This window comes from Heterodontus francisci, chromosome 5 (assembly GCF_036365525.1).
Source record: "Heterodontus francisci isolate sHetFra1 chromosome 5, sHetFra1.hap1, whole genome shotgun sequence".
In the NCBI taxonomy this organism is placed as follows: Eukaryota; Metazoa; Chordata; class Chondrichthyes; order Heterodontiformes; family Heterodontidae; genus Heterodontus; species Heterodontus francisci.
The window spans coordinates 158,372,312-158,387,321 of record NC_090375.1 but is presented as its reverse complement, the minus strand read 5'-3'; the positions used below and the strand labels follow the sequence as shown (position 1 = coordinate 158,387,321).

Genomic DNA, 15,010 nt, shown 5'->3' with positions numbered 1-15,010 from the left:
AAAATGTAATATCTATTTACTAGAAGAAAGTGTGAAATAAATTAGATTCGTAACTTTGTTTAAAACCCAGGGGATTGTCACAACAGTAAGTGATGCAGTCAGTACACTTTTGATTGCAGATGGTTGCTGCCCAACAGACTAAGATTTTGTGATTGTTTGTATTTTATAATCCTGCTACCATAGTGATCAGGAAGAAGGACTCCACAGGGAGCCTTCATTAGCAAAAAGCTAAAACCAAGGAGATAATGATTCAAAACAACAAGCAGAAACATTAAGGCAACAATGAGTAGTTTATGTCTATCGTTTTCTGCCCCTTGCAAGTGTGAAGACACCATGGAGGTCTGGAACATATTCATAAATTCTGTAAAGGATGTAGGGAAACTGTAAGTAATCTCCTATAAAAAGGGGTGTTACAAGGTAATATTTGGTTACCTCTTCATTGTGCCGTTAGTATGGAATATTTATAAATTGATTCTAGGAAGGGATTTTAACTCTGTAGTTTTCTTTTGGGCCATTTAGCAGGCTACCCTCTCATTGTAGACCTTCGTGTGACAGGCCTATATTGAGGATTTAGGGCACGGAGACTATGTGCTTACTGCCCTCTGTGCCTGAATTAGCAGCTGAAGAACAAATAACAACCACTTGTATTTATGTAGCACTTTTAACCAAATTTAATGTATCCAGGCATTTCACAGGAACGTTATCAAGTCAAATTTGACACCGTCACGTGAGGTAATATTAGAGATGATGGTGAAAAGCTTGCCCAAGAAGGTAGATTATACGAGCATCTTAAAGGAGGAAAGAGGGGTGGAGAGACTTAGGGAAGGAATTCGATAGCTTAGATCCTTGGCAGCTGAAGACACGGCTACCAATTGGGGATGCTCAAGGGGCCAAAGTTAGAGGAGCGCAGATATCTCAGATGTTTATGGGACTGGAGGAGGTTACAGAGACGGGGATGGGTGAGGGGCATGGAGGAATTTGAAAACAAGGTTGAGGATTTTAAAATTGAGGTGTTGCTTAACTGGGAGCCAGTGTAGGTCAGCAAGCACAGGAGTGGGGTGAATGGGACTTGGTACAAGTAAGGACACGGGCAGCAGAGTTTCGGATGACCTCAAATTTACAGAGAGTAGAATGTGAAAGGCCACATTATCAGCTAACATAGGGATCAGGAAGGGAAGTTGGGTGGTCAGTCATTTGGTGGGAAAAGGGTTGTGGGAGCAGGAGATGGGTCTCATGGACAAGATGAGCTCGAAGAGGGCATGAAGAGAGAAGAGAAAGTAGAAAAAGATGCAAGTTCAAGGCTAGGGAGGGTGGTGGGAGGGAGCTTTGGAGAAAGTTTGGCTTGTAAAGCTCATAAAACTACCATGCTATATCTTTGATTCTCAGTGATTATCACAGCACTTATTATTGTCTACAGAAATTGAATTACCAGTACTAATGAACATTGAAACACTAATCTCTGGAGTATGTAACATACTGTGCATGATTGGAAGTGCTTGCTTTACTAATAGTTCATAATATGTGACAAATGGGTACATTCTATTGGGTACACAGTCTTTATGAATCAGTTTACAACATGCAGCACTCCATAAATTGTATCAAAATACATCAACCTACTTTACATTATTGTGATAAAATGATATAAGCCTCATTTGGTTTCTCATCCCTCCCCTGGTGTCTCTCACCCACACGCTGACTACTACCCCTCACAAGCTGACTGGCGTCTCAGCCTCACTGAGCTGTGCTCCACGTGCTCAATGTCCCTATGCAACATAATTCCAGACCTGCCCAGCAATAAAAATATTATTTTATCTTGCTGGGTGGATCCTGTCATTTACACAGAGACTCCCTTTTTGATCTTGCTGTTAATTGAGCTTCATTCTGTGCTGTGTAACAATTCTTTGATTCTATCTGTCAATACATCTGTTCTGGCCCTTGAAACTTTTCTGCCTGTGTTTTAATTGCTGTTGGCACTTGACATTCTGGCCTTGATCTGATGGCATTCCTAGTGCATTATGGCACAAAGCACCAGGTGTGTTGCTAAAACAGATAAATGAGCATACTTTTCAATATTGTGCAAGACCACAGCCACCCAGGCATAGTCTTCTCGGCACTGGGATGCCTTATGCATGTTCAAAGTATGTGTAGACAATTGCCATTGCTAGCTCGTGATACCCAGTATAAATGGACAGTGATCACTCTTATTTAGAAAAGATGAAACTTTATCCCATTCCATCCTGAAAATAGAGCTCATATAGATGATTATTTTTAGTTACTTGCTAATTTTGTAAGTACTATTGATATCCATACTAGAAATTATGGCTACCAATTTTGCATAATTTTGAGCTTTATGGTTTATTTTAAAAGGCAATATATATTGCAAGGAAAATATCATATGTTAATATTTTAAAATTTGTTTTTAAGTACATTAGTTAATTGTTTTTCATAAGATATATGGACCCTACCAAGTTTAAACCAAGTATTTGTGAAAGATCACATGATTTCAAGGATTTTTATTGCTGAACATAAAAAGGAAATTGACACCAAATATTTTCTCACCAGAGTGTAGTTTGTATGACCTACTAAATTACGTTTTCTGAGTATGCCAGTATAAGAAGACAGCAAATTAAATAAAAACCCACAGAGAGACTGCCTGTATATGAGAGGGAGTGAGGAAGAAATAATTGTGTTCTGATATATCTGCACCAGATCCAGGTCCCACTGCTTTTCCGGCCCCCCCTCCCCACCCACCTACGGCTATCCAATGAAGATGTAGCTACTCACAACCCATGTACAGATACAAAGGAGAGGTTTAACACCTGCCATGGGTCAACAAGAGCGATCATTGGGCAGGCCATTAGGCTTCTGAAGATGTAATTCGAGTGCCTTGATCGATCCAATGGAGCTCTTCAGTCTGCTCCAGTAAGGGGTTCGCGTATTGTGGTGGTCTGTGCACTGCATAATCTGACACTGCAGAGGGGGAAGGCATTGGATAATGAGGACATTGCCAATCGTGATGCCTCCTCTGATGATGTGGTGAACCCTGCTGGCCAGGTGATGTAAGATAAGGAACCCCTTGGACCACTGGCAAGGTGAAATGAGATGCGTACAAGGAAGACTTGGGACCCCCTCATACAGAGCTGTTTTCGGTGAACATTGTGCTCATTCTGAAAGATTCCAATAAAGCCTTAGCTGTAATCAGCTCTAATGCCACTTCCTTCATTTGGCACTTCAAGTGCACAGTGCACATTGGCAAGTCTGTGGAGATGAACGGGCACTTCAAGTACATTGAGGGAGGAAAGGGGTAGATGTGATCTCACAGGGTGCTAACAATTAGAATGAGAAACAGCAAGATTGAGCGAAAGATTTATTGAGGCGCACACCAGAGAGGAAACTTAACATGTAGATATTTAAATCATCCATGAAGCCCAAGTGCAGCTATGTTCTCTACTTAACACTCCTCCGGGTGCTCCGACATGGTGCCACCCCTGCGTTTGCAGTTGAGGTGGAGGCAGGCTGCTGATCGAGCTGTCCCATGGTTTGAGATGACCTTGGCGGCTGTCCTCTGGCTGCCTGAGGTCTGGAGGGCCCTGCCTTGTGGCTTTTTGAGGTGATGGTGCCATTGGCAGAGGGGCTGAGGAGCCTTTGTCCACATCACGAGTGCCTTGAGAGGAGCCCCCCAAAAGTAGAAGGGAGCTGTCCCTCTTCCCTTACAAGGCACATTTGTACCTCCCTGCTCACTTGAGCAGGATGAGGACCTGGTGGAGACTCCAGGTGCCTCATCCCCTCTCGCCTTGCCGCTGCTGTATTGAGCTCATTGAAAAGGCAATGACATGGAGGTCTGCTCGCAACTCTGGCATCTACTGAGTGGTCTACTGGAGTTGGCTCTCCATGAGGTTCGCTAATCTCTCAAAGGAGGAAGCCGAGTGTGCATCCTTCAGAGACATCACAGAATCTCGGAATTTTTACAGCACAAAAGGAGGCCATTCAGCCCATCATGTCTGCACGGCTCTGCGAGTGAGCAATTCACTTAGTGCCATTCCCCCGTCTTCTCCCCATCACCCTGTACATTTCTTTTCCAGATAACTATCTGATTCCCCTTTGCTCAATTGAACCTACCTCCGCTGCATGCTCAGGGAGTGCATTCCAAATCCTAACCACTCACTGTGTGAAAATGTTTTTCCTAATGTTGCCATTGCTTCTTTTGCCAACTATCTTAAATCTGTGCCCTCTTGTTCTTGATCCTTTCACGAATGGTAACAGTTTCTCCCTATCTATTCTGTCCAGAATTTGAATACCTCTATCAAATCTCCTCTCAGCCTTCTCTTCTTCGAGGAAAACAGTCCCAACTTCTCGAATCTATCTTGGTAAATGAAGTTCCTCATCCCTGGAACTATTCTCATGAATCCTTTCTGCACTCTCTCCAATGCCTTCCCATCTTTCCTTAAATGCAATGCCCAGATCCAGATGCAATACTCCAGATGAGGCCAAACTAGTGTCTTATACAAGTTCAACATAACCTCTTGTACTCTATGCCCCTATTAATAAAGCCTGTGATAATGCATGCTTTTGTCGTGGATGATTTTAATCTGCATATTGACTCGACAAATCAGATTGGCAGAGGTAACATGGACGACGAATTTGTAGAGTACATCAGGGATTGCTACTTAGAGCAATACGTTGCAGAACCTACCTGGGAACAGGCTATTTTAGATCTAGTAATGTGTAATGAGGTAGGATTAATAAGAGATATCGTAGTTAAGGATCCTCTAGGGGGGAGCGATCACAACATGGTAGAATTTCATCTTCAGTTTGAGGGCGAGCAACTCAGGTCTCAAATCAGTGTCCTCAACTTAAACAAGGGCAATTACGTTGGTATGAAGAAAGAGTTGTCTGTAGCGGGCTGGGAAAATAGACTTCAGGGAAAGTCAGTGAATGAGCAGTGGCAGACATTTAAGCAGATATTGCATAACGCTCAGCAAGAATTTATCCCGGTCAAAAAGAAGGACTCGATGAAAAGGATGAACCACCTGTGGTTAACAAAGGCGGTTAAGGAGAATATCCAATCAAAAACTAAGGCATACAAAGCGGCAAAAACTAGTGGTAGGCCAGAGGATTGGGAATTTTTTAGGAACCAGCAGCGGATGACTAACAAGCTAATAAAGAGGGAGAAAATTGATTATGAAAATAAATTGGCAAGAAATATAAAAACAAACAGCAAGAACCTCTACGGGTATATAAAAAGAGAGTAGCTAAAGTGAGCATGGGACCCTTGGAGGATGCGACTGGAGGATTGTTAACGGGGAACAGGGAAAAGGCAGATAATTTAAACCAATATTTTGCATCAGTCTTCGCGGTGGAGGACACTGTAAACATCCCACAGATATCAGATAAGCAAGGAGCTAATGGGAGGAAAGATCTTGTAATACGAGGGACAAAGTATTTGACAAACTAATGTGACTAAAGGCAGACAGATCGCCAGGACCTAATGGCTGGCATCTAAGGGTTTTAAAGTAAGTGGCTGCACAGATAGTTGAGGCATTGATCAAAATATTCCAGAACTCACTGGATTCCAGGAGGGTCCCAGCAGATTGGAAAACCGCTAATGTGACGCCCCTGTTCAAGAAGGGAGGGAGACAAAAAGCAGGAAACTATAGGCCAGTCAGCCTAATATCGGTCGTTGGGAAAATGCTAGAGTCCATTATTAAGCAAGAAATAGCAGGACATTTAGAAACGCTTAACACAATCAATCAGAGTCAACATGATTTTGTGAAAGGGAAATCATGTTTGACAAATTTGCTCGAGTTCTTTGAGGATATAATAAGCAGAGATGATAAAGGGGAACCAGTAGATGTAGTGTATTTGGATTTCCAGAAGGCATTCAATAAGGTGCCACATAAAAGATTATTGCACAAGATAGGAGCTCACAGTATTGGGGGAAATGTATTAGCATGGATTGAGGATTGGTTAACACACAGAAGACAGAGAGTTGGGATTAATGGGTCTTTTTCAGGTTGGAAAGACGTAACTAGTGGAGTGCCACAAAGATCAGTCCGAGTGCCTCAATTATTTACTATCTATCTTAATGACTTGGAGGAGGGGGCAGAGTGTAATATATCCAAATTTGCTGATGATACAAAAATAGGTGGAAGGGCATATTGTGATGAGGACATAAGGAATCTGCGAGGGCATTTAGATCGGTTGAGTGAGTGGGCAAAAACTTGGCAGATGGAGTTTAATGTAGGAAAGTGTGAGGTCAAGCATTTTGGTGGGAAGAATCAGAAGGCAGACTGTTATTTAAATGGAGAGAGGCTCCAAAAAAGTGCAGCACAGAGGGATCTGGGTGTTCTTGTGCATGAAACACAAAAAGTTAGCATTTAGATGCAGCAAGTAATTAAGAAGGCAAATGGAATTTTGACCTTTATTGCCAGGGAGTTGGAGTTTAAAAATAGGGAAGTCTTGTTACAATTGGAACTCCTCTTTGCTGACGATGCTGCATTAATATCCCACATGGAAGAGTGTCTGCAGAGACTCATCAACAGTATTGCGGCCTGCAACGAATTTGGCCTAACCATCAGCCAAGAGGTGTGCAAAGGAATCCTGACCCAAGTCTAAATGCTGGACCTGGAAACCTGACCCGACCCGACCTGACCCGAACCCGAAACGTGCTGTTGGATCCCGTCGAGGTCAGGTTGGGTAGCAGGCCTTTACCCTTGCACTGTTGTAAAGGCCTGTCACCCGACCCGACCCCGACGGGTCCCAACAACATGTGTCGAGTTCGGGTCGGATGGGGTCGGACTTCCGGGTCCGGAAATCAGGCTCTTATCGGGTTTCCTTTGCACACCTGTACATCAGCCTCAAGAAAATGAACATCATGGGACAGGCCATCAGAAATGCTCCATCCATCAATATCGGCGACCACGCTCTGGAAGTGCTCCAAGAGTTCACCTACCTAGGCTCAACTATCACCAGTAACCTGTCTCTCGATGCAGAAATCAACAAGTGCATGGGAAAGGCATCTGCTGCTATGTCCAGACAGGCCAAGAGGGTGTGGGAAACTGGCGCACTGACACGGAACACAAAAGTCCGAGTGTATCAAGCCTGTGTCCTCAGCACCTTGCTCTACGGCAGTGAGGGCTGGACAATGTATGTCAGCCAAGAGCGACGTCTCAACGCATTCTATCTTCGTTGTCTCTGGAGAATCCTTGGCATCAGGTGGCAGGACTATATCTCCAATGCAGAAGTCTTCGAGGCGGCCAATATCCCCAGCCTATACGCCCTATTGAGCCAGTGGCGCTTGAGATGGCTTGGCCATGTGAGCCGCATGGAAGATGACAGGATCCCCAAGGATGCATTGTACAGCAAGCTCGACATTGGTATCAGACCCACCGGCCGTCCATGTCTCCGCTTTAAAGACGTCTGCAAACGTGACATGAAGTCCTGCGACATTGACCACAAGTCATGGGAGTCAGTTGTCAGCGATCGCTAGAGCTGGCGGACAGCTATAAAGGCAGGGCTAAAGAGTGGCTTAACAGTTGGCAGGAAAAGAGACAGAAGTGTAAGGAGAGAGCCAACTGTGTAACAGCCCTGACAACCAATTTTATCTGCAGCGCCTGTGGAAGAGTCTGTCACTCTAGAATTAGCCTTTATAGACACTCCAGGTGCTGCTCCACAAACCACTGACCACCTCTAGGTGCTTATCCATTGTCTCTTGAGACAAGGAAGCCAAAGATGAACAGGGTATTGGTGAAGCTGCACCTGGAGTACAGTGTATATTTGTGGTCCCTGTATTTAAGAAAGGATATACTAGCGTTGGAGGGAGTTCAAAAGAGATTCATTAGGCTGATTCCTGGGATGAAGGGGTTAATTTATCAAGAACAGCTAAGCAGGTTAGGCCTTTATTCATTAGAATTTAGAAGAATGAGGGTGATTTTATTGAAACATACAAGATTCTGAGGGGGGCTTGATAGGGTAGATGTTGAGAAGATGTTTCCACTAGGGGGGGAATCTCGAACTAGGGGACATCGTTACAGAATAAGGGGATGCTCATTTAAAACTGAGATGCAAAGGAATTTCTTTTCTCAGAGTAGTGAATGTTTGGAATTCTCTACCCCAGAGAGTTGTGGAGGCTAGATCACTGAAAGTATTTAAAGAGGAGGTAGATAGATTTTTGAAATATCGGGGAGTTGAGGCTATGAGGAGCTGGCACGGAAGAGGAGTTGAGGTCTGGGACAGATCAGCAATGATCTTATTGAATGACAGGGCAGGCTTGAGGGGCCGAATGGCCTACTCCTGCTCCTATTTCTTATGTTCTTATTGACTGATCTCGCAACCTGCCCAGCCACCTTCAATGACTTATGCACACGTACACCCACTTTAGAGTTGTTCCCTTTTTTTATATTGCCTTCCATGTTCTTCCGCCGAAAATGATTCACTTCACATTTCTCTGTATTGAACTTCATCTGCCACTTATCTGTCATTTCCACCAGCTTTTCTATGTCCTTTTGAAGTTCGATACTATCCTCCTCACAGCTCACAATGCTTCTGACTTTCGTATCTTCCGCAAATTTTGAAATTGTGCCCTGTACACCAAGGTCATTAATATATATCAGGAAGACCAAGGGTCCCAACACTGACCCCTGGGGAACTCAGCTACAAACCTTCCTCCAGCCCAATAAACTTCCATTAACCACTACTCTCTGTTTCCTGTCAGTCAGCCAATTCCGTATCCATGTGGCTACGGTCCCTTTTATTTCATAAGCTATAACTTTGCTGGCAAGTCTGTTGTTTGGCACTGTATCAAATGCCTTTTGAAAGTCCATGTACACTATTGAAAAGTATTCATTTAATACCTCAGCTATTCTCCCTGTCTTCAAGCGTAAATCCCCCTTTTGGTCCCAAAATGGCCCTATTCCACCTGTTACCATCCTTTTACTGTCTATATGTCTATGGAAGACTTTGGAATTCCCTTTTATATTAGCTGCTGGTCTCTTTTCGTACTCTTGTCTTTGCTTCTCTTATTTGCTTTTTCACTTCCTCTCTGATCCTTCTAAATTCAGCCCAGTTCTCCATCGTATTATCTACCTGACATGTTATAAGCACACTTTTTCTTCTTCATCTTCATCTCGATCTCTTTTGTCATCCAGGGAGCTCTGGATTTGTTTACCCTACTTTTCTCTTTGAATTGTGCCTGAACTATCTCTTCTTTGAAGGTAGCCCATTGTTCAGCTACCGTTTTTCCTGCCAACTCAATTTATTTGGCTCAGATCCATTCTTACTCCATTGAAGTTGGCTTTCCCCTAGTTAATTATTCTAAGTCTAGATCAGCGGTGTCCAGCCTTTTAGCTCATTAACATTTTTATCTTGCATGGGGGGTTGGTGAGACAATTCAGAAAGATAAAGTCATTAAAAATGTATCTTACTATTCATCAAAACAACAACAAATGGGCATTTTTGTGAAGAAGCTTTAAACGAAAATATTAAGTTATTGACTTACTTTATCAATCACTAAATTGGCACTGATTTAGTGAGATAACTGGCATTTTTTTGTTTGCACAAGTAGTCTGTGTCTGCCCGTACACTTGTAAATATCCATTTGTCAGGAATGATCTTGATCTCTCTCTGTCTCTATCTGTCTCTCTCTCTCTGTGTTCCCCTCTGTGTCGTTCCCCTCCCCCCCTCTGTGTCCCCACCTCTGTCCCATGCTTTCTCTCTCTGTCCCCCCTCTCTGTCCCCCCCTCTCTGTCCCCCCCTCTCTGTCCCCCCCTCTCTGTCCCCCCCTCTCTGTCCTCCCCTCTTTGTTACCCCCCCTGTCCCCCTCACTGTTACCCCCCTCTGTCTCCCCTCTCTGTCCCCCCCCGTCCCCCCTCTCTGCCCCCCCTCCCTGCCCCCCGTCCCCCAAGTCTCTGTCCCCCCCAAGTCTCTGTCCCCCCCATCTCTGTCCCCCCCATCTCTGTCCCCCCCATCTCTGTCCCCCCCATCTCTGTCCCCCCCTCTCTGTCCCCTCTCTCTGCCCCCCCTCTCTGTTCCCCCCTCTCTGTTCCCCCCTCTCTGTTCCCCCCTCTCTGTTCCCCCCTCTCTGTTCCCCCCTCTCTGTCCCCCCCCTCTCTGTCCCCCCTCTCTCTGTCCCCCCCCGTCCCCCTCGTCACCCCTCTCTCACTTTTCCCCCCACATCCTGCCTCTTTCTGTCCCTCTCTCTGTCCCTCCCTCCCTCTTGGCACCCTCCTTCTCTCTTTGCTCCCCCACTCTGTTCCCCTGTCTCTTTTTGTTTCCCCCCTTTTTCTCAGTGCCCCTCTCTCTATCACTTTCCGTTCCCCGCTCTCTCTTTGTTTCCCCCCTCTCTCCCTCTCTCTGACAGTTGCACTGAGCAGGAGCGTTCAGCACAGCAGTTTTGTGATTGGTCAGTTTATTTAAAAACATTGCGCTGTCAGGTTCACAGCTGACAGCTGCTGAAGCAGGAACCTGCTTCTGAACATTGGACAGATTCGGGGTTTTCCAGTGGGCTTTTAAAGAAAATCGGAAAACCCCAAATCTGTCAAAGTTGGGAAGCACATTCCTACTCTAGCAGCTGTCAGCTGTGAAATTGACAGTGCAATATTTTTTAAAAGGCCAGTCTGCAAGAAGAAGACAATGGGAAATTTTCCATCGCCTGTCACAGAGCCCTGGAGAGGATGAGGAACAGCCCCGGGTACAGTTTACACCCACGGGCTGGATGAAACCTTTGGCGGGCCGGAACCTTGCCAGCGGGCCATATGTTGGACAACCCTGCTCTAGATAACAGCACTAATGGCCAGGATGGACTCCTCCTTTGTCCGCAGAAGGGAGCACATTACCTCTGTACGCTCCACCAGATTGTGTTATCACCTCTCGCTGCAGCATTTCCTGTATTGCTGCCGACACCAGGGGCACATCATCAGCCTGGGGTGCAGCATGGACCAGGCCTCCTGCAGTCCTCCGACTACCAGTCGCCTTGCCTGTCACAGTCTCAGTCAGCTGCTGGGACGGGTCTGAGTTGTGCCTATCAGGTTGTGATCCTGAATCTAATTGTGAATGAATGCCCACTGACTTGAGAGAATATGAGCTGGTGGGGAGTGTGGGTGAATAATGTGATGCTGTACCCTTTGATGACCCCTCCTCCTCCTTAGGGATGGCCGGCTGGCTCCTGGTCTCAATGACTTCTTGCTTCGGCTTGGCCCTGACCTGCATGGTAAAACATAAACGTGTAAGGGTTAAGAGCTTCCCATTTACTCACCCCAACCATGCTTGCAGTGGAGCTCCATGTGTCCAGGGTTGGTCACATGGGCACTATGCTTTGTGTGTGTCAGATACACCCTTGTGCATATGCACTCATTGATATTTCCTCTCGCCATCAGCGATTGCATGGCCACCCGGGTGCCCTGCCATTTCCAAGGCTGCCTGCTCCATCGGGGTGATGACCTGGTTGTTTGGCACCCTTCCATTGGTCTCGGCCCCCTCTTTAATGCTGTATGCTATGTTTTCCTGGAAGCACAAAAAGGAAGACTGTTATGTTGTACACAGGGACAAGAACAATGCCTATGCTGGTGGGGCCCACCAGTCCATGATGGGGCACATGGTTGCATATGGCCACTCTCAAGTGTGGGTTCAGCAATGACAGACCGTCGCCTCTCACCGAGGTGCAGCCATGTCTCTGACAGGATATGCTGCTACCTCAGCCCCTTGCCACTGATGGGGTGGCCACTCCCACAGCACCATGCCACCCCTTTAGGATTAACACATACCAGCCCCAAGAGGAAAAGAGGTAAGAAGAACTCAGCATGGCCGATCGAATGAGGTCATTGGCACGCTTTCAACACTGAATCCAGGCTCTGAGGGTGATCCCATGGCTGCTGCTCCCCTCTGCGATCTCTATTGAGACTTACTTGGTCAGGTGGGGCCCTCTTCTGCAATCCCTGGGGAACAGGACCTCCTGCTTTGACCTCGCAGCCTGAAGGAGAACCTGCAGGGAGGCAACTCCCTTCTGCCACTATTGGTGGTGCCTTCTGGGGAGCTCCTTGATTGCTTTGAGTCTTCAGAGAGGGTAACAGCAGGCAGCAGGAGGACACCGGGCGGCAGCAACAGGATGACACCGGGCAGCAGCAGCAGGAGGACACCGGGGTATCAGCAGCCGGAGGACACCAGGTGGCAGCAGCCGGAGAACACCAGACAGCAGCACAGCACCAAGTAGTAGAAGGGGGACTCCAGACAACACAAACAGGATGGAGTCTTTTGTGCAGGCAGCAACGCATGCAGGGCTGGCAACCCCTTAAATATAGTGCGAAAACCTGTCATGTCAGCTGAGGTCGATCTCATTGCCGGAATTCCAATTCAGGCCCCAGATAGAATGGCTCCTGCATGTCGCTTTGCTCAGTTGGATGGCCCCAGTGCTTCACACTGCTTAATTGGCCAGCTGTCACAAGATCACTTGCAGCTGTCTGCCTCGCACTAAAATGAAAGGGCACTCACTTCTTGTGCCACCATTGTGACCCGCGTCATTGGGATAAAATCTAGCCTGCTGTGTGCTGTATAGATGCCTAGATACATTACAAAGAGAAATAAGGATAATGTGGAGGACATAGTTGCAGGTCTGGGTGTCTGGGTGCAGAAATGAAGATAGTGGCATTATGATTATTGCAAAGAGAAGTTGATTTTGAAAACAAAATATGGTAACTGGAGGGGGCAGAAAGAATTTTTAACTGTTTAGAGTTCCAAAAGAACAGAAGCATTTGAACATAAGTTGTGCAATGGTTAAACCCGGCCCCAGAAACCACATTGCATTTAATACTTAAGTTGCAATGTTTGGTGTGCCCTAATTTCATCTCCCAAGCACCACCTCCAACCTTGCACCCTCTTGCTTTTGGTGCAGCCTACCCAGGCGTCACCAGGGTGTGCTGGAAGCCTTGAAAGGAATGCAATACAGATGTCACATAGCTTGACCTGCTGATGGGACACCTGAATGCCTAATTTGGACCATGCAAGTCCGGACATTGAATTCACGTGCAGAGAAAGTGATGATCTGCAATTTGGGCTCTGCAGTAGCTTTCCTTAAAGGCCCAGGCGGGGTAGGAAGTAAAAGGTTCATGGTCACACTATCAGCAGCTTGCTCATCATTATACAGGATGAGGCTGAGCTGGGAGTTCAGGAGGTGTAAGGCAGAAACAGTAATCCTCAATGTTTTCAGAATGCAAAATGCCACGGGCTCTGTCGCAGCTGGCCCGATGATACTGAGAGCCATCTCCTCTGTATGACTTAGGAGATGCAGGTGTCCTTATCCCCCACTGGTTCTGCTCTGCTCCCTTCTATTGTGTGTCACCATGTCTTGCAATAGGGCAGAATGTCAGTGATTGTATTGCGCTGTGTTTGGGTGATGTGCCTGCCATAACTGAATGTGAAAGCAGCAAGAGATGGGTGTGAAGCTTACCTGCAGGATTGGTAAGTGTATGCAGGTGAGGTGGATTATCTGGAATGAGTCCTAAATACTAGCTTGCTTCCCCATGGAATCATGGCATCTGCTGCCCATCTCCACCAATAATGCCTCCAGCACCACCCTGAAACCTTCTCACATTCCTTGTGTTCCATTTTCCATGTGTAAAGTTGTATCGATAGTTTTCAGTGCAACTTCCTTTTAAGAGGGACAGGCTTCTTTTAAGAAGAGCAGCCTGGCTACACTATGAGCTATTAGCATAATTCTGATTGGGCCGCATTTGAGCACAGGGGCAGCTAGCAGCACAAAGAGGCAGCCAGCAGTGAGGCAAATGCCCTGTCCAATGCTACAATTATGGTAATGAGGTGGGAGCACCGAATTTGCTTGCTGCCCACCTCCAATGGAACCAGCATGGGCAGGTCATGAATTGTGACACCCCATGCCTGAAAACAATGGTAGGCTAAGTTTTAGCCCTGAGTGCCTGGCTTTTATTTTTGTGGTTAAGGGTGCAGAATATTAGGCAGCTTTTCCCCTGAACAAAGGCAACAAATAAGTTAATTTATATCAAATCTAAATATCCTAATTGTACATATCCTTACAACCACAATCTCATTTCGAACTAAAAAAGCATTAATTAACCCATCATCAGCTTTATCTGGGAGTCTAACCCAATGTCAATGACTCTGCAAAGGGTAGGCACGGGGGATGGAGAGTCTTGGTGTCTCCGAAAACTCCACCTAAAGGCAAGATTTTAATGACAATTATTATTTTTCTGGGGGTGAGGCTGGTGGGGTTGGTGGTGGGGTTGTGGAAATAGACTTATCAATTTCACAACTTAATATGGGGGATGGGGAGGAAAGTTGAGTTTGGAAAGTAAGGTCATTCTGAGCTACAGTAACCTGGGCCTAAGTGGCCCAGTAAGACCACTCTTTGAAACAGAATACAGAGAGAGAAAGAAGAAAATACCTCAGGAATAATTAATATACAGCTTGCTGCCAATGCACTCTCTAGTTTAAAAGAAAAATGCTGATTTGTCGCTGATTTGATTACAAACTACATAATTAGTATGACTTCATGAATGTGGTGTAGGGCCTGACAACAGGAATGTCTGATGGATGGGGTTGGAGAGGGAGACTGTCTTTGTAGCTGGGACTTTAATGATAGAGACCAATGAATCTTGGACAGTCAGATGCATCCATGCCTAAAATCATTGGTGTGTCTTAATTTCCATTTGCTTTACTGATGTTGATAAATCTAACAATTCAATGAATTTTTATAAAAATAGGGTAGTTATTTTGCCTGAACTGAACCCATGCTACCAATTCACTAGAGCAGAACAATTAATACCTGCTTCAATGTCTTTATAAAAAAGCCAAAAAATTGTTTTTTAAACTCTGACAGTAGTTTTTTCTGTAACTTTCACATGAATTATTAATTTACTTGTAGGCTTGAATCAAATTCCATGTTTTTGATTTGTAAGCAACAAGTAGAAGACGCTGTGAAGCAAATCGTGGGAAATATAAGTACAGAGGAAAGTTAACGTTAAGGTCAAATTTGCTGAAACTGTCA

The 15,010-nt window shown here is 45.6% G+C and overlaps 1 protein-coding gene across 3 annotated transcripts in view; it reads left to right on the top strand.

Moving 5' to 3' along the window:
- Nucleotides 1-250: 250 nt before the first annotated feature.
- LOC137370113 (dual specificity calcium/calmodulin-dependent 3',5'-cyclic nucleotide phosphodiesterase 1A-like) overlaps nt 251-15,010 on the top strand; it is a 537,696-nt gene continuing 522,936 nt past the window's right edge. For all 3 annotated transcript variants that reach the window (XM_068032286.1, XM_068032285.1, XM_068032287.1), the window contains exon 1: nt 251-383. In XM_068032286.1, coding sequence (XP_067888387.1) covers nt 283-383 — 101 coding nt within the window. In that variant the 5' untranslated portion in view covers nt 251-282. The remainder of the gene's footprint in view (nt 384-15,010) is intronic.